This window comes from Castanea sativa, chromosome 3, assembly GCF_040712315.1.
Source record: "Castanea sativa cultivar Marrone di Chiusa Pesio chromosome 3, ASM4071231v1".
NCBI lineage: Eukaryota > Viridiplantae > Streptophyta > Magnoliopsida > Fagales > Fagaceae > Castanea > Castanea sativa.
The window spans coordinates 36,912,872-36,936,584 of NC_134015.1; the positions used below are offsets into that span (position 1 = coordinate 36,912,872).

At 35.8% G+C, this 23,713-nt stretch overlaps 1 protein-coding gene and 1 pseudogene across 1 annotated transcript; one reads left to right on the plus strand and one right to left on the minus strand.

Annotated features, from left to right (window-relative positions):
• Positions 1–6,504: 6,504 nt before the first annotated feature.
• On the minus strand, positions 6,505–6,999 carry LOC142628888 (uncharacterized). Its single transcript, XM_075802920.1, has one exon. The coding sequence runs from the start codon at positions 6,997–6,999 to the stop codon at positions 6,505–6,507; it is 495 nt and encodes a 164-aa protein (XP_075659035.1).
• A 12,308-nt stretch (positions 7,000–19,307) lies between these two features.
• On the plus strand, positions 19,308–22,082 carry LOC142629697 (ubiquitin-conjugating enzyme E2-17 kDa-like; annotated as a pseudogene).
• Positions 22,083–23,713: the final 1,631 nt, after the last annotated feature.

Genomic DNA, 23,713 nt, shown 5'->3' on the forward strand with positions numbered 1-23,713 from the left:
GGCCCTCAGAGTTTCGAAGTTCGAACGGTCACCTTAACTAGAGTTAAGCTTAAGACGAGTATTAAAATTTATATTTATTTATGGCAAAAAAACAATTTACACCGTTAATTTAGTTTAAAAATCAGATTAGTACTTTAAATTTAAAATTGGTTATTTTAGTCCAATAATTTTAACCAAATATCATTCTAGGAACTTTAAGCCTTAACCCTTAAAGGATTAAAATGATTTTCTATGATCAACTTCAAACTTAAAGTCCCATAAATCAAAAAAAATTCAAACTTAAAGGATTAAAATAATTTCTAAGCAAAGTTACAGAATTAAAATTACCAATTTAAAATTTAAATAACTAAAATGATTTTTGTGCAAATTTATCAGACTAAAATACCCAACTTCAAATTTAAATGACTAGAATAATTGTTGAGCAAAGTTTGAGGGTGTAAATTGCATTTTTGCCTTTAATTATTTAGTTTTATTTCAAATGCAACCCAAGCTTGAATTTATCATCAAACAAGATTATATAGTCAAATTTGGCTCATTTTTATGTCAAACAAATTCGGATTTGTTTACAAGTTACTTGATTAACTTACTCTTTTTCTCAAATTTGGCTCATGATTAAATTTTTTTTACTCTTTTCACAGATTTATGAATTTATATTAGTAAAAGATTGTTTATATTATCAAAAAATGTACAAATAATAATTCGATATCATATAAACCTATTTACAAACTTACACAATCTAATATCAAGTGTAATAAGTATTTTTTAAAACAAGTATACATATAAAAATATAATAATGTAATATATAATTAAATTGAGCCTCATGTTCACAAACACTTATACTTAAGCTTGACTTGTTTACTAAATAAATGAACATAAACAACCATTTTTTCAAATCATGCTCGAGTTGCTCACAAACAACTTGTTTTATTTGCTACCATATAAACGGCTTGGGCTGACCTGTGATAATTTTTTTAAAAAAAATTCTATATTTACAATGGGAAGGCATGTAATAACTTATGTATTTGCCTAATGAACATAATTAAAATGGAAGGAAAATATTCATTTTATGGAAAGATCTAATTTTTAAGAATTGAAAAAATTTGCACATTGAAATGTTCAAAATTTCATTCCACCAAATAATAAATTATTGGCTGCTTCACATGCGTCATGCGCATGTTCAAGAGTCAGGAGTTTTTATCTTTAACATAAAACAATAAAAGATTAAATTATACAAGGATTTGGTGTAAACCCTTTGGTTTATACCCTCCAATAAAGACATAACACATCATCATATTACTAAAACATAAATACATTTGATCACACAAGATAACATCTCAATAAATACCCTATTTCAAGTTTTAAGTAAAAAGGCCAATATAATATTATTATAAGTGTGATAGGATATACTGAGTTTTAAGTGAAAAGTTGATATAACAATCTTTTAGTGGATAGTGTATGATGATGCACGAAAATCAATAGGCTGGAATGATTCGGGCTATGGTGATGGTTGTAGGTCCTGAAAGAAAAGAAAGAACTATCAAGGATGACCGGTGTAACTCGGCCAAGAACCTTCTAACGGTTAAGTCAGTTTTCTCTCTAGGACACAAGGAATGGGAAATAGTGAATGGTAGAACTTACCTTGAGTGAATGGGACTTGCTCCTTTTATAAAAAGTTTGAAGTGGGTCTACCTGTTTGGATCCACCACCATCATGGGTGATGTGAGTAGTTAATGGAGAAAGTGGGTAAATGGGGTACGTGGAGCAGATTATGGGGAATTCTCCCCACATTTTAAGAGTAGTACATCATAGTCAGATCATATGGAACCTTATGAGAAGTTCCTGTAGAATTCACCAAGTGTCATTTGGTCGTCCATGCCTTTGTGTAATGGACAACAATCCTAAGATTGGATGGTCTTATTATTAAGGGACGAGTACTATTCCTACACATGGTGTCATTGTTGGGCTTCTCCTCTTAAGGCATTTTGGTCATGACCTGGTCATGGACGACTACTTAGGACAAGTTTACCTTAGATTGATCCCTATCAGTTGCCCCCTTGTCTTTGTGTCGTCCATGCTATTGTTGGCCTAAAACGTGGTGGTTTTTCGTTGATTGAGGGATTCTCTAGGTGACATATTAGGGTAATCTGAAATTGAATGCTCTAGATGTTGACAAGTAGTGTGATCTTTGGGCTTGCTTGTCGCGTCATTTCGTTTTTCAAGAAAATTTCCACGTGGCACATTTTGGTTGGTTCACTTTTTTTCAGCATCCAGGTCTATCATAAATAGTGAAATTCCTCTCTTACCCTCTCACATTTCTCATATTTTCTCCTCTGACATCAGTCGTCCAACGCCTCATCTAGGAGTTTTCTTCCATCCTTGGTCATCCTCGTTTAGAGCAAGATATCCTCTTCTCCTCGTTTTTAGGTTTTTCTTTAGAGTTCTTTTCAAAATGTTTGAGATAATAGTGTCTTCATCTAGTGATAGGGACGAGTAGGAAATAGATGAGTATCACGACAAGAGTAACTCTAGTGATAATAGTGGTGATAATGATAGCAATAGTAGCAGTAGTGGGGGGAACACCATAGATGAGTAATACTCATTTGGAGTTCCTAGGGTTCCTTTAGAAGTCCTTCAGGAAGAGATGAGGACAAGGATGGCTTCTGGGTCATCCGCTGATCCGTCCACTAATGCCCCCTCGTCTACCTCCTCAAGTGAGGAGGAAACTTTACATTGTCGTGCTTTGGGCATCCCTTCTAGGATGGTAGAAAAGAAACTTAATTCCCTTAGAAATTGGTACCAGCTCCCGGACGATCTTAATCCTCGTCTAGCCATCCATGGTGAATGGTATTGTACTCCTCATTTTGGAGTTGGTATATATGAGGCCTATCTACTAGGGGATCTTAGGTTACCTCTTAATGCTTTTGCTAGGGAAATCCTCCACAGGTTAGGTATAGGTATAAACCAACTCAACCCTAATGCATGGAGACTCATTGCTTCCATGCAAACATTATGAAGGGAGGTTTTTTAAGGAAACCATCCTCTCACTGTGGATGAGTTCTTATACTGTTACAAACCCTCAGAAATAAATCAATCCTTAAGCTTCTACCAATTTTTTGCTAGGGGTTCTAGCTGTAGGTTGGTCAAGTCCCTTCCCACGTCTAATAGAAGATGGAAGACAAAGTTTTTCTTTGTCTCAGTGTTCTAGGCTGGGAACCCAGTTGAGGTAGGCAGGGACTCATTTCCTCTCTATATTAGTGAGATGGGTCATTTTCGTCTAGAAGGTATGTTATTTTTCTTTGGCTCGTCTTACTTTATTTTTATTATATTTAGCTAACTCTTTTTTTTTTTTAGCTGTAAGACGACCCTCTTTGAACAAGTTTTACCTTGATCACATCCTAAGAGCATGCTCCTTTGCAGACAGGACTTTCCATTTCCTGGTGACACTCCATTGCCTAGCAACTTGAGGACTTGGACCTGAGCCTAAGGAGGAAGCCCTAGCCCACGAGCTTACTACACGCAAACGTGAGTTATCTATTATATTGTATCTGGTTAGTTCGTCCAAACTCTAACGTGTCTTTCTTTTGTAGGGATGGCAACCATAAAGGAAAATAAGGGGAAGGGCATGGCGGACGAGGAAGCCATCCAGGTGGAAGAAGTTGTCCACTCCCAGCCTCGTCCAGTTGGTGCGGAGAAAAGGAAGGCCCTATCTAAAATGATAGATATGGGGAGTCTTCTTAGTCATCGAGGCAATAAAAAGCCAAGACACGGGTCTTCCAAATCTGGGGTCGTCAAGGCTGGCTCTTTCATCCCTCCTGCTCTTGCCAAACGGCCGTCCTTAATGCAAATCCTTAACTTTAACCCGTCCAATCCTCCTGAAGTCACCCTATCCAAACCCCTTAACAGCAGCCCTATGACCCTATTAAGGAGTGAAGGCCTCACTTGGAATAGGTTTAAGCAAGCTATGTCTGAAGAGGATGTTACCATTTGCTATGACATGTCTGTGAAGAAGTTTTAACAATTTACAGTTCATGACCTCTTCAAGGTACTTTCTCTCATGCTTATCCATTCACAAATTAAATTATTCTCATCCATTTATCTCACATCCACATCTCTTCATACAGGCTATGACTAAGTTTATGGCGGCGTCCAGATAAGCTCATGAATTGGACAAGCAAAGGGTTAGGCTTGAGGCAAAGATTAGCAACATGGAGAAGGAATCTAGCCATCAAGCTGAAGTGAGGGCTAAGTTGAAGGACGAGGTAAAGGAGTTGAAGAACCTCGTCGAAGAGCTAAAAGCAGATGCCGTCGAGAAGGATACTCGTCTTGACCATCTTTAGAAGAGAAGCGATGAGCTCTGCACTCTTCTAGGTGAGACTAGGGAAGCAACCATCAGGGAGTTCAAGGCGTATAGTGAGTTCACTGTCCTTTTGGACAAAAACTATGTTGTTGGTTTTAAGGACTTCTGCATGGACGCCCTTAAACACTTCCCTGGGGTGGATTTCAGTCCAATCAAGCTCCCTATTGCTGCTGAGAGTTCTCTACTCCAGACGAGCTCTGAAGATGTGAACATTGAAGACAACGCTTCCACTCAACTTGCGAAGGACAACCCAACGTCTATGGGTACTGCTTCCAGTGGTTTATAAGAATGAAAATTTTGTGATCATCTTTATTTGCTTCTCTTTTTTTCTTTTTTCTTTTTTCTTTTTTGGGTCCATTGTTTTGGACCATTTCAATTTCACAAAGTACATTATCTCGTCCATGTTTAAGGACGGGTTCCTCATACAACTGCCTTTTTTAGGCTTGTCACATAAAGGGTTTTTGGACGTGGTCATCTACCCTTAATTTGCTATAAATATATTTTTTGGTCCATGGTTTGGACTATCTTGGAATGGCTAAGTATTTTCCTCTTCCTTATTTTGGACTTTTTGGAATTTTTAATGTTAAGTTTTTATTTTCGTCCATAGCTTGGATTACTCAGCTGTGTTTTGCATGCATGCCTTTTTTCGTCCTTTGCTTTTGGACAAGCATATTGGGAGGTGTATGTTCCTTCCCTTTGTACTAGTACTATTACCTGTAAGGTTTTACGATTATCCCTTTCCTCGTTTAAGGATGGCTCATGACGATACATCTCTACGTCCAGAGCTTTTAGATGTCTTTAATTTTCTATGGACGTTAATTTCACAAAATCATCAACACTTAAATAGAGAATTCAAACTGCTTTATATACAATAAAACTATACATAACATTGTCCATAGACAACAGAGAACTTCAATACATAGCATCGTCCAAAGACATCATTCATGCTAGTGCTTAGTCCTTTTTAGGGAATTCAAATTACTTTATATACAAAAGGACTTTGCTCATGATATTATCCATAGCACATGCTAGTAGCTAGTGCTTTTTAGGGAATTCAAATGCTAGAAAACATAATATACTGCTGAAAACTATAAGTGCTTAAAAATAACATAAACAGACCACTAATGATGACTAGCAATCTTTTAGTCTCGTCCATGCTGACCTTCCTAACGAGTCCTCTTTACTGGTAATACTTCCTCAGTTGCTCTATATTCCACGGGTGCTTCAACCTTCGTCCATCCAAGGCCTCCAAGTAATACGAACTTTGCCTTTTGGAATTGATAACTCTGTATGCTCCTTCCCAATTAGGTCTCAACTTTCCATGAGCGGAGTCCTTAGTGTTCAGAGACACCTTTTTTAGGACGAGATCTCCAATGTTGAACTATTTTGACTTCACCAATGCGTCATGGTGCTTAGTCATTAGATTCTTGTAATGTGACACCCTCTATTTTGCGTCCATCCTTGCCTCGTCAATAAGATCAAGGCTTAGACGATGCTGTTTCTCATTCTCTTCATTGTTATAGTGGACCACCCTATAGCTAGTTAGACCAATCTCTGTGGGTATTACTGCATCACTTCCATACGCTAAAAGGAGTTTCTCCAGTTGGAGTCCTTACTGTCATTTTATATACCTAAAGGACGCTGGGTAATTCATCCGGTCATATCCCTTTTGCCCCCTTAAGCCAAGTCTTGATGATCTTCAGCAAGTGCAGTTTGAAAATTCTATCTGTCCGTTAGCCTGTGGGTAGGAGGGTGAGGAGTAGTGATTCCTGATCCCTAACTGCTCGCAAAACTCTTTAAAGGGTTGTATTGTCAAACTAGCGTCCATTGTCTAAGACAAGCACCCTAGGGATTCCGAAATGGCAGATAATGTTTTTCCAAACAAAGCTTCTGACGTTCCGCTCAATAATTTTTGTCAATAGCTCTGCTTCCACCCATTAAGTAAAATAATCAACCCCTACCACTAAGAACTTCATTTGTCTCATCCCCATGGGAAAGAGACCAAGGATATCCAACCCCTACTAAGCAAAGGGCCAAGGGGCCACCATTGGGATGAGGTACTCTGATGGTCATTTAGGTATGTTATTGTAACGTTGACACTTCTCACATACTTTGACATAGACTTTAGCATCTGCTTGCATGGATAGCTAGTAGTATCCTGCACGAACTATCTTGTGGACAAGGGATCTAGCCCCCAAATAATTTCCATAAGCTCCTTCATGGACATCCCTTAGGATGTAATGGGACTCGTCTGGAGTTAAACATCTCAAATAGGGTTGAGAGAAACCCTTTTTATATAACACCTCGTCCATAAGGTCAAACTTCACTACTCTCACCCTTAGCTTCCTTGCTTCTGCTTTATCCTCTGGGAGGCGCTCGTATTTGACATAAGACACGATTGGAGTGATCCAGTTGGCTTTTCCATCTATCTGATTCACTTCTGGAACGTCAATACTTGGGATGTACTGGACTTTAATTTGATCACATAATATCTCGTCTATAGATGCCGTCTTGGCTAAGGCGTTGGCTTCTACATTTTCCTCCTTTGGTATCTGTTGAAATTGGGTCGTTGTGAAGCCTTTAATACATTGTCTAACTTTGACCAAGTACCACTTCATCTGTTCTTCCTTAGCTTCACACATTCCATTCACTTGGCCTATCACCAACTATGAGTCTCCTTGCACAAGGACTGAATCTGCTCTAAGTGATTTAGCTAACTCTAAGCCCTGAAGTAGGGCTTCCTATTCTGCCTCATTATTGGTCGTTTGGAACTATAGATGGACGGCCAACTCCAGATGATCCCCTTCTAATGACTATAAAACTATCACAATTCCTCTTGCATGCTGTGTGGACAAACCGTCCACACGGACCACCCACTGCTCTGCCCCTAGTGTTTATTTTGCTGATCACTGGCAGGAGTGAATTCAGTAATGAAGTCTACAAGGACTTAAGCTTTTATTGCTTCTCTTGGTCTATACTACACGTCAAACTCACTAAGTTTCACTGCCCATTAGATCAGTTGTCCAATGGCCTCTAACTTATTCATGGCCTTCTTTAGCGGGTGATCTGTTGGAACGTTGATTAGATAAGCTTGAAAATAAGGCCTGAGCTTTCTTGCTGCTGTCACCAATGAAAATGAAAGCTTTTCTATAAGCGGATATTGTCCTTCAGCTCCCCTTAAAGCTTTGCTGGTGTAGTAGACGAACTTCTGTTTTACCTTTCCTTCTTCCCCGATCAAGGCCGAACTCACTACATGAAGGGACACCACTAGGTAGAGATACAACTTTTCAATTGGTTTAGACAAGTTCAGCAACGGAGTTGAAGCGAGATAAGCTTTTAAGTCTTCAAATTCTTGTTAGCACTCTTCTATCCATTCAAATTCTTTTCTTAATAATTTGAAAAATGGTAAACACTTATCAATAGCTTTTGAAACAAACTTGTTAAGGGCAACTACTCGTTTAGTGAGGCTCTAGACGTCCTTGACATTTTTTAGGGGTTCTATGTTCAAGATTGCTTGGATTTTATCAAGATTTGCTTCGATTGCTCTCTACAAAACCATAAACCAAGGAATTTCCTTGATAGAACTCCAAAGGCACATTTGCTTGGATTCAGCTTCATCTTGTATCGTCTAAGTGTGTCGGAAGTTTCTTGAAGGTTGTCCAAATGTTGCGTCTCCCTTGGACTCTTAACTAGCATATCGTCCACATACACTTCAACATTTCACCCAATTTATGGACGAAACATGTGATTAACTAGTCTCTGATAGGTAGCTCCTGCATTTTTCAAATCAAATGGCATTACTTTGGATGTTTTCTCTTGATCTGCCTTGTCCATCTTAATCTAGTTGTACCCTGAGAATGCATCCATGAAACTCAGCAGTTGGTGTCCAGCTGTTAAGTCCACCAGCTAGTCAATGCATGGAAGATGATAGCTATTCTTAGGGCATGCTTTATTCAAATCTGTGAAGTCCACGCACATCCTCTATTTGCCATTAGCTTTTTTTACCATCACTACATTAGCTAACCAATCAAGGTAGTAGACTTTGCAGACGAACTCTGCGGCTACCAACTTTTGAACTTCTTCTTTGATGGCATTATCTCGTTCTAGGGAAAACACTCTCTTCTTCTGACGAACAGGCTTATAAGATGGAGACACGTTTAAACAATGAGTAATTACACTTGGGTCAATCCCAGGCATGTCTTCATGGCTCAAAGTAAAAACATTCAGGCTCTTTTTGAGGAATCTGACGAGATCTTGCTTCGTTTTCTCTTCCATGCTTGTCTCAATCCTGGTAAACTTCTCGGGGTTGGACTTGTCCAACAGTACATCCTTCAATACTTCAATTGGTTCAGCCAACGTTCTTTTTTATTCAATATTCATTGTCTGCATTTGCTCGTTTATGGCCAACATTGTTAAGTAACATTTTCTAGCAGCTAATTGATCTCCTTGTACTTCCCTAATATCATACTCTGTTGGAAACTTAACAGACAAGTGGTAGGTGGACATTGCAGCCCTCCAACTATTCAAAGTTGGTCATCCAATGATAGAATTATATGAGGATGAACAGTCCGCAACAAGGAAATTCACTTCCTTATTGATTTGCCATGGGTAAAAGCCAACCACGACTGGTAAGGAGATAGTGCCTACTAGCAGAACCTTCATTCCTTTGAATCTGATTAAAGGCACACTCACTAGACGAAGTAACTCCTTATTAATCCTCATTTGCTGGTAGGCTGGATGGTAAAGGATGTTCGCTGAACTTCCATTGTCTATTAACACCTTTCTGTTTGTATAATTTGCAATCAACAAAGTGATGACACTTGCATCAGCATGAGTATGGTGTAGTCGTCTTGCATCTTCGTTCATGAAAACAATGGCAGGTTCATCTTCCTTAACCATCCTTGGTGGTCATCTAGATAATTGAATATTCTAGACTACCCGCGGGTAGGTTTTCTTGGCTTTGGATGAGCTTCCAATTGAAGGGCCTCCTATAATAATCCTTATTTCTCCTGGTGGTTGACACGCCAATTCTTCTGCTTTGCCTTTCATTGGCTGCGTTTCACCCTTGTGATCTCGTCCAAGGAAATTTTTCAACTTCCTTACTTAATAAGAACTTCGATCTACTGCTTTAAGTCATAACATTTGTCTGTATCATGCCCATGGTCTCAGTGAAAACAACAGTACTTGCTTTTGTTTTGCTTGCTAGGATCTCCTTTCATCCTCTTAGGCCATTTCAAGGATGGGGCATCTTTAATCTACATCACTATTTGGTCAAGTGAAGTATTCAGAGGAGTGTAGTTGGAATATCGTCCCGAGGACGACCCTACCTTCTTGCCATCACAATCCATTTTCTCCCCTACTTTGGCTTTCTTTAAAAAAGAACTCTACTCTGGATGGTGTACATAACCATTTTCCAATCATTCACCTTTCTTCTTTTTCTTAACAATAATCGCGTCTTCTGCGTTTATGAAACTTTGGGTTGAATGTATCAACTCAACCATCTTCTGCGGCTCCTAGTCGTACAACTTATGGATGAACAAATTTGAGCTGACTCCATTGTAGAAGGTTGCCAAAAGGATCTTGTTGTCCATCTCGTCAAGGCTTCTCTGTTAAAGCGTCTAATAAAAAAGCGTAGACTCTCGTTCTCTCCTTGCTCTATGCTTAACAAACTACACAAGGAACACTTTTGCCTCTGGCTCCCAACGAAGTTGTTGATGAACAACTTACTTAACTCCTGAAACGAGGTTATGGTGTTTGGTGGCAATTTACCAAACTATACCCTGGTCGGGCCTTTTAACATGGTGGGAAAGGCTCTACACATGATTTCATGTGCTACACCTTGAAGATGCATGGTTGTCTTGAACGTGGAAATGTAATCACAAGGATCACATGTCCCATCATATGAGTCTAAGGCAGGCATTTTGAATTTGGAAGGCAAGGGATGACTTGTAATGGATGCAATGAAGGGGGAATCAGTCCTGTGGACAAGGTCATTCACGTGATTTGCTCTTCTCATGGAATCCTTCATCTCTTCCATGGCTCTTTTCATTTGATCCATCTCCCTCTCCAAATGTAGTACCCTACGAGTAACGGTACCTCTGGACTAATCTCCTTCAGCATTATTTTCAGCTCCTTCATTCTCTAAATTTTGTCCCCGTTCTTTACCAAGTCGTTGTTGACGTTGTCTATTAACTTCTCTAGTTAACTCCTAATTCTGTTGCGTCAATTTTGCCATTGCAATTGCCATGGATTGCAACTGTTGTTGGACGGTCATTGGTAGTGCTAGTGCACGGTTTGGGCGACTAAAGGCGTTTCCACTCTCTTGATGTCTTGGACTGATGGCCATCGACCTAGTTCAAACCATGCAGCATTCTTGTCTTGGAAAGCAAAGAAGTTAATATTTAGAAACTTTTTTGTATTTTTCCCACAGACAGCGCCAACTGATAATGCATGAATATCAGTAGGCTAAAATGCTTCGGGCTATGATGATGGTTGTAGGTCCTAAAAGGAAAGAAAGAACTGCCAAGAGTGATTGGTGTAACCCAGCCAAGAACCCTCCAACGGTTAAGTCAGTTTTCTCTTTAGGACATAAGGAATGGGAAATAGTGAATGGTAAAACCTACCTCAAGTGAATGAGAATTGCTCCTTTTATAGAGTTTGAAGTGGGTCTACTTATTCGGATCCACCACCATCATGGGTGATGTGAGCAGTTAATGGAGAAAGTGGGTAAATGGGGTACGTGGAGCGGATTATGGAAAATTCCCCCCACATTTTAAGAGTAGTACATCATGGTCAGATCATATGGAACCTTATGAGAAGTTCTTGTAGAATTCACCAAGTGTCATCTAGTCGTCCATGCCTTTGTGTCATGGACGAATATCTTGAGATTGGATGGTCTTATTATTAAGGGATGGGTACCATTCCTACACATGGTGTCATTGTTGGGCTTCTCCTATTAAGGCGTTTTGGTCGTGGCCTGGTCATAGACGACTACTTAGGACGAGTTGACTTTAGATTGATCCCCATCAGTGTAAAACATGAATATTACACCGCACCTTTACCAAATTCGGACTCAAACAATAAATAGTTATAAATGCATATTGTTTGACTAGACACGTCACAAGCACTTTGTGCGGGCAATAATGACCTTTTTTATTTATTTTTTTTTTTTTTTTTGATTTAGTGTTATGCTGTTTAAAAGTGATGCATTGTATTTTTTTTTAAAGAATGAGGCAAGGCAACGTGACATAATATTAAAAAATTTCTCTAAAAAGAAAAAGAATAATGTTTTAAAATGGGACTGAATGAAGAAGATAAATAAGAAAACCTAAAACTTAAGAACAATAAATTACTCTTTTAACTAGTTTGTTTTTTTTAATTTAAAATTATTTAACTAAAAGATAGAGGTATTTTAGAGAGTTTAAGAATTGGGCAAAACTTAAACACATTATCTTACATACTATTCTTTAAGTACCCCCTTTAAAATTCAGACACCTTTCTAGTTCAATAATTCTTGCTAATGTCGTTAATCTGTATATATTAAGAGAATTCGAAAAGTTAGTTATTTCTTTTTTTACTGTAAAAAATACTCTTAATTTAATTAATATATTCTTATTCCTTAAAAAAAAGAAAAAAAGGTTAAAATGGTAAATCAACTAAAATTTTCTCACTACCCTCACACTTCCCACTTTCCAGCCCCACTACCCCACGTTTCTAACCAAAAATAAGAAAGAAAGGCTACCCACCCCCGGTTCCTAAAAAAAAAAAAAAAAAAAACTCCAACGGTTCCAATAAAAAAAAAAAATTCCACAATTTTTTTATTTAAAAAAAAAAAAAAACTACTCACATCACATAAAATTAAAAAACCACTAGCCTCTAAGCAACTACTCACATCAAATAAAATTATTTTACCACAAACGCTTAACACTCATCACGCCTCTAGATTTTTTTTTTTTTGTGATTGTAAAATATATTAATCCCAAATTATAATTTATGCAAATTATTAACTTTTACTCACTCACGTGCTCAGAGACTAGTACTATTTATTTCTCTGTTTCTCTCTTTCATTCTTTTTTTTTTCTCTCTCTCTTTGTAACTAAAAACAAACCTATTTAGAAGCCTAAAGACCCACGAGAAAAGCCAAACCCTAATGTCTTTGGCTTTTTATACTCTTGAACTTCTAAATTTTTAAAGAAATCAAAATTTCAACATTTCAATTTTGTTCATTTGACTCGTCTTCCAGTAAAATAGATCAAATTCTTTTGGAATAGAACATTGAAGAGAAGCCAAGATATTTTACAACCCTTTGGTTCAAAGACATTGAGAAATCTTTAATGCTTTTGGTCAAAAATTCCCTCCACCATATCAAAAGAGCGTTAAGACTAGGAATGGCAACGGGTCGGGTTCGGGCCGGGTTTTTGCATACCCGGACCCGACCCGCGGGCCAAGACCTAAAACCCGGACTCGGCCCGAATAATAATCGGATTTTTTTCTCGGGGCCCAGACCCGCCCCGCCGGGCCCCGCGGGCCCGTTTAACTTATTGGGCCCAAATTTGGCCCAACCAAAAAAAAAAAATTTGAAGCCCATTAATAGTCCACGAACTTGATTAGAATTTTTACTTGTTATCAATTGATTAGAATTTTGGGTTTTAAATTTGAAGCTGGAGCTGGAAAAATAAAAATAAATGAGTTTTGGGACTGATTTATTTTGGTAGGGAAATTCTCTCCAGCAAAGCCGCATTTGACATACTACATACAACAACAACAAAATTTTAGTCCCAAAACTACAGTTTCAGCTATGAATCTCAACAGACTAATCAAAATCATTCACAAGTAACTAACATTAAAAAACCCAAGTTACATGGATTAAAAAAAAAAGAAAAAAGGTACAAATCGAAATAGGCAAATCCATTGACAAATGAACCAATAATGTCATGTGTTTCCACAAAATTGTTTTGAGAAGCAAAACCTCGAGGCGATGCGAGACGACAAGGCGAGGCGAGGCGAGACGGCGAGGCGACGCGAGGCGAGACGGCGAGGCGACGCGAGGCGAGACGGCGAGGCGACGCGAGGCGAGACGGCGAGGCGAGGCGATGCGAGGCGAGGCCGCGAGGCGAGACGGCGACGCGAGGCGAGGCGAGGCCGCGAGGCGAGACCGCAAGGCGAGACGGCGACGCGAGAGCTGCGGGCTGAGGCGAGGCCGCGAGGCGATAGGGCTGTGTGCTGAGGCTAGAGGGCGGCTAGCAAGAGGGCAGGGCTGAGTGTGAGAGAGGCGAGAGGGCAGGGCTGAGTGTGAGAGAGGCGGCTGGCTGTGTGTGTGAGTAGAGAGTAGAGAGTAGAGAGTAGAGACTTAGGGTTTACAAAACAAAATCAGAAATATATATAAGGGGTATTTTAGTAATTTAATATACTTATATACCGGGTATTTAACCGGGTATTTATTCGGGTATTTATACGGGTCGAGTTTCGGGTCGGGTCTAGATTTTTTTGATAAAACCCGGACCCGACCCAGATCCGCTTCGGGTTTTTTTTTTAAAATCCATACCCGACCCTATTCTTTATCGGACCGGGTAAAACCCGGCCCATTAGGGTCGGGCTAGACCGGGTATCCGCGGGTCGGATTTAAAATTGCCATCCCTAGTTAAGACTTGAGAGCCTTTTGTTTTCTTCAAGTAGTGGCGTAGTTTTGGTACTGTCATTGATTCTTAATGGCTAAGACCACTTTATCGTTTGGGAAGTTGATATGGATTTCTTAAAAAAATTTGAAATTGAGAAAGTGTGAGAAGTTAGAGAGGCTAGGATTATGGTTTTTCAAATGGGTTTTCTAAATTTGTTTTAAGCACATCTAGAAAAAAAAAAAAAAAATAGAGGATGAGGTTAAGAACGTTAACAAGAGTTATTGAATTAGACAGGGGTCTGAATTTTTAAAGGGATACCTAAGGAACAGTACATACTTTATTTAAGTTTTGCCCTTAAGAATTTGTGTAAAGGTATTTAGTACTAAAACTCATACAGGAAATCTTGTTGTTAATAGTATAGATTATTATCATCATATCACCCATTTATAAATGCATTTTTTTTTAATCACCATATCACTCATGAGAGCAATCAATGATTTTCTCCTTTTCTTTTCTTTTTTAAAATTAAAGTTAAAGAAGTATAAGTAGTTATAAGTAATTATTTTACTATAAAAAGCCGACAACGTGGGATTATTATTATAGATGTTTATTCTTGTTATATTTTAGGTTGTATTGTGTTTTATATTTAAACATGACATAAAATTTGGGTGTAAAACAAGTTATTTACTCTATTTGACTTTATAATTAAAAATTTTTTTTTTATTTTTTTGACGATAAAAGATAGAATAATTTGAAATTTTTTTATTTTAATTATTGATTAATGTGTGATGGTATTTTGGATTACTTAAAAATTTTGACACCAAAATATTATTTATTAATAATAGTATAGCTATATAATTTTAAATGATGTGCTATCATGTACACCATTAAATTTCTTTTTGTGAAATATAAATTTTTATATTGGAATGAACCCTCTACATTTTTTTTTCTAAAAAAATCAATAATGAAAAGATTATTTATCTTCATGATATCAAAAAGGACCATTTCCTAGTGAAGATTTAATTGTAACAAATGATGGAGATCAATCTAAGGTCAACTCGTCCTAAGTAGTCGTCCATGACCAGGCCACAACCAAAACGCCTTAAGAGGAGAAGCCCAACAATGACACCATGTGTAGGAATAGTGCCCGTCCCTTAATAATAAGACCATCCAATCTCAGGATGGTCGTCCTTTGACACTTGGTGAATTCTATAGGAACTTCTCATAAGGTTTCATATGATCTAACCATGATGTACTACTCTTAAAATGTGAAGAATTCCACGTAATCCGCTCCACATACCCCATTTACCCACTTTTTCCATTAACTACTCACATCACCCATGATGGTAGTGGATCAACAAGTAGACCCACTTCAAATTCTCTATAAAATGAGCAAATCCCATTCACCCGAGATAAGTTTTACCATTCACTATTTTCCATTCTTTGTGTCCTAAAGAAAAAACTAACTTAACTGTCGGAATGTCCTTGGCCGGTTACACCGGTCACCCTTGACAGTTCTTTTTTTTCTTTCAAGACTTACAGCCATCACCATAGCCCGAAACATTCCAGCCTATTGATTTCCGTGCATCATCAACAAATATATAATATAAATAATTAGTTACTAAATCAACTAATGTATGTTTTTTTTTCTTCTTATAAAATATTTAAGAGGTTAATTGCACCATATCCCCAAACTTTCTAAGTCAATCTCAATCCCTTGAGATGCAAAATTAAGCAATGTCAGTAGATTAATTAGGAATAGGAAAATTACCCCCATAGCATTTAAATTTAACTAAGTTTCGGCCAAATTCATTTTTTTTAAAGGAACTCTTATTAGTTTCTCAAATTGGGCGTGTATTTTATTTAAATAGCAACCCCAAATTCTTATTTGACCATCGTGTCAATTTGAAAAAAATTGGTCAAATTTTTTTTTTTTGGTTAAATCATGCATTCAAGAACAATATATATATCAAGAAACTTCTAATGCAGCACAAAAACCGTAAAATGACACGAAAGGCACCGCCAAAGCAAGCACAAAACAAATGGCATCATGATTTTGTTACTTTAATATTCCCAACTACTCTGCAAGAAATTTGGACCCAACCTTTTATTGCAAAAAGTCACATAGATTTTTTTTTATTTTATGTTATTCATTGTTCTTCTTCTCCAAATCCACAGCCTATAGGAATTGTAAGAAAATTAAAAGAAAAATGTAGAGATGTGATCCAAAATAGTTTATTTTGCCAAAAATATTTACTATTTTTTTCTTGACTTTATGAAATTTAGCATATTTCACATTTTGAAATTATATCTTAACTTATCTTGAAATTTTGACAATATATACTAGCCTCATTATACACGTCCCACATGTTCGATGAAGCTTTTTTTTATTTTTGAATTTAATCTAATTTTTTAATTTTAATTTATTTATTGTTAGTGAGGTTACATCGGAAATGATTTTTATAAAACTAAAATTTAGGATTTGAAATAGAGTAAACTACTGAGGTTAGTGTGTACTAGTTTTTAAGAAAAAATGTATCAAATGTACGTGATATTGTGGACATAGTATCTTCCTCATGAGATATATTCAGATAAAAAGTGCGCTAATTTTTAGGAAAAAAGTTTATCAGTTCTTTTTTTTTTGAATTAAAATTTTAATCCTGTTTTTCATTTTTTAAGAATAAGAATTATCTAATTAAATTAAGGAAATTTTTTACATTTTTGAAAGCATAACTAACTTTTTGAATTCTCTTAATATATGGAGAGTAAAATTCTATCCTTTTAAAAATAAGAATTGAAATTCTACCTTATCATGAAATTTTGTCTTGTCTATACTACTATTTAAGCGGCTGCACCTGTTTAGACCGGATTTCTTTTGTTCCAAAATACCCTTACACCCCTAGGTTTAAGTAAAGACAAAATTAAAGGATAGTTTAGTAGAAATACATGTCTAACTTGCACTAAAACATTGCCTACAAAATAGGAACACTCTTCCACTAACCCACTTCTTCAAAGTAATTATACGTTTATTTTTATTTTTTTAAATAGAAAAATAAGTTAAACACCTCACATTTATCCAAAAACAAATTTATATATATAAAACTAAAACACAATCCAGATATTTTTTTTCTTCTAAAATACCCTTATATTCCTATGTTTAAGTAGAGACAAAACTAAAGGACAATCTGGTAAAAATACAATCCTAACTTCCACTAAAACATTACCTAAAAAATAGGATCACTTTCCTATTGATTTTCAAATTTATTTATCTACTTATAAATTAGATTCTCAAAATAAAAATTATATATATAATAAAAAACATAGATTTTTTTTTTTGCTACTAACACTAAAAAAAAAAAAATGCCTTATCACACGCGCGAATAATTTAACAAAAAAAATAAAATATACAAAACAACGAAGGTCAAAACCCTAAAATTTCGAAACGAGGAGCTTGTGACAGAATTTCTTTGGCGCAAACTCTCAGACCAATTCAGTCCAAGTCCCAAGGTATATACCCAGTTTTACATTCACTATCAACCATCTGCTCCATGTTCTCTAAGAATCCTTGTGTTTTTTTTCTCTCTTTTTTTTTCTCAAATTTTTTGTTAGGGAAATAGGGTTTAAGGGGATTTTTGTTACTTATAAGTATTCGTGGCCATTTTCTACTACATAATGGTAATGGTAATAGGCTATTGGGTAGAGCTTGAAATTGAATTGAAAGGATTACTTCTTGACACCCAATTCTATTTGTTCCTAGGAAAATTATTTTTTTACCCAAGGTTGACAAATCGTGGCCTTTTTCTCATATTTTTGAGAAATTATATGTGAGTATGTTGAGGTATATATTAAATTTAACCTTCTGTGTAAAATAATCTTACCTTAGTGGGTTGTCATGAAATCGTAGGAAATATTTAATATGTCCGTATCAAGTTGATCTTTGACTGATTTCTTGAGAATATATATATACACGTGTGTGTGTATGTATATATAAAATATGTGTGTGTGAAATCCTGGTTTTGGTTTTTGATGTGATGAAAATTTGAGGATTTTAGTTTTTATATATTAAGTGTCCGTTTAGCATGATTAATATTGCTAATTTATTTTACAATTCAGCTTATTTTTGCTATTATTCATGAGTCTCACTACACTTTTTGAAATTATTTATGAGTCTCACTATACTAATTTAGGTAATTTTTACTTTTATCTACTGTACTTTTAGTAAAAAAATTTCAATTTTAGCAAAATATATAAATTCCAAACAAACCCTAAATTTTCACTGGTGGAACAAAAGTTGAAGTTTGTCTTGTGCATTTTATGTGGATTTCTTATGCACTTGTTAGTTTAGCGGCAAACGTGATGCAGTTCTCATCATTGTTTAGACTAGAGTATATGTTACTAATTGAGTGTGGAATCGATGGCTTAGGGCAATAGACAAGGATAGGGAGTTCGGTATATTTATTGAGGTCAAATTTTTATTTTACCTTCGGTTTCTAGACCAAGAATCTTATCTTCTGATTTTTTTTAAGCTGTCTGCATTTACACAGACGCACTGGTGTTTCTGTTAGAATTTGCAGATTTTAATGATTATGTGCTGAGTTCTGCAGGTGTTTTTATGTATAACAGAAACCATTTGGAGTTGGAAAAGTTTGGTACATGATATATATATATATATATATATATATATATATATATCTTATACAAGATATAATTTCTACTCTAGTCTAATCTAAGTGTATATGTGTATGAAGCTTCTTCGTGGAGCTTTGGACCCCGGCCCTTACCCCTCCCACACCCCACAAGCATTTATACTTGTGGAGTGATCACCGTACCAAGGATGCGCGGTATATATATATATATATATATATAAAAGTACATCAACTATATCTCACAACAATAGATAATAATCCTTTTTTTCAGCTAATATCTATGACAGTAGATCTATTTTAGATCTAGAATTGATAACTTTGTTTCTACAATTTTTATTGCTATTATTTGTCAATGGCTATTACTTAATATGAATGTGAATGGCTTCCCCCTTTGTTAATAATTTTGGTTTTATATGCTTAGTAGTCTTACCAATTCTATATCTAACCATTTGATGACATATTCTATATATATTTCCATTATCTGATCCTTTTACTTCTGGTTTCATTTTTCTCCATTTATTACTTATATATAAAAAAAAAAATCTCCATTTATTGATCCATCTTTCAAGAATTGATGATATCTTTTACTCATATAGTCATGCTATTGTTTTCTTTGTGATATTAATTATTGTCAAATATTTAAGAGTGAGAACCCCTATTTGTGTATTAATACCGACAGATTTTGTTATGGCTGCAACAAAACGTATTATTAAGGAGTTGAAAAAACTGAAGAAGGACCCTCCTGTTTCTTGCAGTGCTGGTTTGTTTGCCAAACTCTCTCATTGTTTTTCCTTTCTGTCACATACTTTTAACAGTTTTATTTATTTATTATTATTATGGAGAGAATTGTAGAGGAAGTTGAAGTATCAAAAGAGAAAGAAAGAATGCGAGGGAATTACATGGTTTGGCTTTGATGGTCTATGTCTACACAATAAAACCCTAGTGTCTACATCTTTACTATTTGCTTAATTCATGTTTTCAATGAATCTTAATCAGGGAATGTGTAAAGATTAGGAGATAGAGTTAGGTTAACATGACTTCTATAATACAATTGGCCCTCTTGGGCCATTGCATAATTAGGTCATATACCCAATATCTTTAACACTGCCTTCAAACTCAAGGTAAGAATTTGATGAAACTTTGAGCAAGGTAGAAATTTGATAAACTTTGAGTTTGGATTAGAAGCTTGTGAGGATCCCTCAAAGGTGCCTTGCATAGTGCCTTGAACGTGACCAGATTGGAGTGAAAGATGAATCGAACACGATGGAGAATGAACCGTGCAAATTGGGATGACGTCGGAGGAAGTTGACCTTATTTCCATCTGTCTAAAGCTTATAAGCAGGAATGAATCGACCATTTAAGGTACCCCTTTATGAGCAGCAATCTTGGAAGGGAATCTTTCTTTTTTGGCTTATATGAAAATTTTGGAGTTTGTTTGATAATTTAAGGCTCCTAAATCAGTCAATTTGGCACATTTTGGTCCCAATGCAAATTTGCCAACCCAATTTCAATTCACATTAGGCCCAATCCTCATCCAATCAATCCGGTCACTTTCAAGGCGTCATTCAAGACCTCTTCAAGGGATATTCACAAGATTTTATTCCAAACACTAGACTTCATCAAGATTTTATCTGTTAATCTACTTAATTTAGTACTCAAATATTTTCTTGATTCGTGGTAACTAGAAGTTGAGTCTACACGCTTTTTTCTTCATCACTGTCAGCTTTAAGCCATAGTGCATGCCTAAAGTAAACACTTTCGGAGTTGACTTATTTACATGAAACATATTTTACTCATTTAACTAATTGTTTTTACTTTCACGTGTTTATAGGTCTCATTGGAGAAGACATGTTTCAATGGCAAGCAACAATAATCGGTCCACAAGACAGTGCTTATGCTGGGGGTGTGTTCTTGTTAAAAATAAACTTTCCACCAGATTACCCATTTAAGCCACCAAAGGTAACGATTAAATCTTTGGTTTGCTTACAGAATTCTTAAGGTGTATCTATCCCTATCGATACCTGTGTCTCCTTGTTTATGCGCCTTTGAACTTTTTAAATTGTTACTTTACTTTGCAAGATGAAGTAAATTAATTATGGTTAAGAGAAATATCAAATAGAGCATAATCCTTTTCGGATAATAAATAGAGCATAATCTTAGTCCTTCCTGTAATCAAGCTTTTTTTATTTTTTTTATGGATCTTTTTATTGTTATAGAATTACAAATTTTCAATTCTAGAATCAATGTTCTGATCAGATGTGATTTACTAAAAAATAATTCAGGCAAGTGAATATGCCTTCTTTTTTTTTTTTTTCTTATTCTTGTTTTATCTGGTTGAAAATAGACTTTGTGGCAAAGCTACTACACACGTGTGTGGACATAGGTTAGTTTTTTATTTCCAAGAATTCGCTGAAAATGCTTGCACCTCAACTTACGTATAGCTTGATCAGTAAAGAACTTGCGGCTCTTTCAGTTGCTTGTACTTTCTATTAAGTTACTGTATCTGGAAAATTAAATTATTAAGAAATTGTGAATTTGATCATTTAATCATAATTATAATTCTAACACTTTTCACGTATGGATTAACTCTCCTGAATAAATGAAGCCCAAATTGTGGAAATTTTTAATATTTTAAATGGAAAAGTGAAGATAAGAATCAAATTTAGGATTTCTTGCTCACACTATGATAAATTACCGATTTTTCTAAGATTTTAAGCCATTAATCAGGAGATGGTGAATTTGATTAAATCGTTATTCTAACACTTTTCTTGAATGCAAACCCACCAGCTATATTTATGGATTGTTTGAGTTTTTGAACTTGGCATTTCACTACATGTGGCCATTGATGAACATTAAGAGAGAGAGAGAGAGAGAGAGAGATCACTACATTGTCTTCATGCATTGACAAATAGATACTTAATTATATACTTTGAATTAGAACACATTTGCTCAAGTTGTATTGTTTATCTAAATTAAGACTTTTCTTCACTTCTAATAGCTAAGGGGATATAATTTCGCATGACAAACTTAATTGTGATTTGGCAGGTTTATTTCATTACAAAGGTGTTCCACCCTAACATCAACAGCAATGGCAGTATATGCCTTGACATTCTTAAAGAGCAGTGGAGCCCTGCCCTTACAATTTCTAAGATATTATTTTTTGTAATCTTTAGTTTTCTACATATGAAAGTTATCTTTGGTTATTTTCATTGGCATTGTTAAAAGTCACCTCCATCATGTATAAGCATAAGTTAGTGCCTAACTAACTCAAATATAACTTGTTTGATTAATACAATAATTGGTTGCAGGTGCTCTTGTCAATTTGCTCACTGCTAACAGATCCAAATTCAGATGATCCTCGTCTCTGATATTGCTCACTTGTACAGGACCGACAAAGCCAAGTATGAGATTACTGCTCGATCTTGGACTGAGAAATATGCTAGCTCTTAATTTGCTTTCGGTTTTAGGGAGATTATTTAAGATGGGTTCTCTAGTGGTTTTCTATGCATGTGGATAGTGGTTATGTATTTATAATTTAAATTTGGCTATTTAGGTTCGTGGATATTCTTTATTTCATCTGAAAATAAGCAGCGGTTAGTACCTTAGCTGTGTTGTTACATTCTTTATTCTTCTTTTACTTCTTTTGGTTTTGTATTACTTCCCAACACAGTAATTTGCTCTTTCATGCTGTGGTCTTTATCAGTTATCTCTATAACATGATGAAAAGAGGAGATAAAGAAGACTGCATTAGAAAAGATTAGACGGAGAAATTAGCCTATGTAGGCATCACCTTAGCCGTTTTCACCTAAACAGCCTGGTATTTTCCATTCTTGTTTAAAAGCTTAAGTTGTTATCTTTTGTCACTAGGTAACTGTTGAATGCACAAATTCTTTTTCCAATAAATCAACTGTAATCATAATAATCAATAACAAAAGCAAAAAAATTAAAATAAGTTCAAAAACAATATTACAGAGCAATAAAACCATGCAAATGAGTTGTCTTTAAAAGTTAATTCATTGCACTTAGTACAAGGCGACTTTCAGACCAAACAACAGGACACCCTTTCCAAATAACGTTACTGTGCAAATTATTTCGTTAGTTGGTCGGTTTTGAAAGTATGTGGGAAACTAACATCTCGAGTTTTAGAAACTCGAGATTTAATTAAAACTCGAGTTTTTAAAACTCGAGTTGTCGTGTTTGTTCTTCGATTACGTGGACAAAGTTTCCACCTGGAGGAATTTAGCCACGTAGAAATCGAGTTTATAAGACTCGAAATATGTATTAAAAATCGAGATTTTAAAACTCGAGTTATGGGTTTGTGGGAATTTAGCCACGTAGAAATCGAGTTTATAAGACTCGAAATCCACACAATTTTCCCCCACTTTACCTTTCAAACGCCTAACTGAAACACTCTCAATCTCTCAACTCTCAGTACTCTCAATCTCTCAATCTCTCAACTCTCAGTCCTCAAACGCTCTCTCTCAATCTGTCACTTTCAAACGCTCTCTCTCCTCTTTCAGAACCCTCTCTCTCTCGCTTCTCCCATCGCTACACCGACTGCCGGTCCGCCGTAACACCGCCGGTAAGCCTCTCTCCCTTCTCTCCATTTCCTTTCATCTTTCTTTTCTTTGCTCCATCTTTATATTTAAATAGCCAAACCGAATACCCATTAACATACATTTTTTTGAAAAACATTCAGTTTTTGTGTTTCTTTCAATAATTGTACTTCAGTAACTTTCTTTTGTGTTTTTTTTTTTTTTTAAGATTATGTATGAAGAAACTAAAGTGTGTGTAATGGGTTTGTGATATTGTACTTTAGATTATGTACTTCAGTAACATTCAGTTTTTTTTTTCTTTGAAAAAAGTGTGTGTTTTTTATCTTTAGTACCAATTCTGGGTTGTGAAAATTTGTGGGGGGCAATTAATGTGGGTAATGGGTTTGTGATATTGTTTATCAAAGTGGGGTTTTGTGGGCATAGATGGATTGGGATTTATAGTGGGGTTTGTGATCTAGTTTTAAGAGGCCCAGCAATTTTTTTGAAGTCATTGTTTGTAGTTTTTGGTTGAAGATTCTATATCCTTAAAAGAAATAC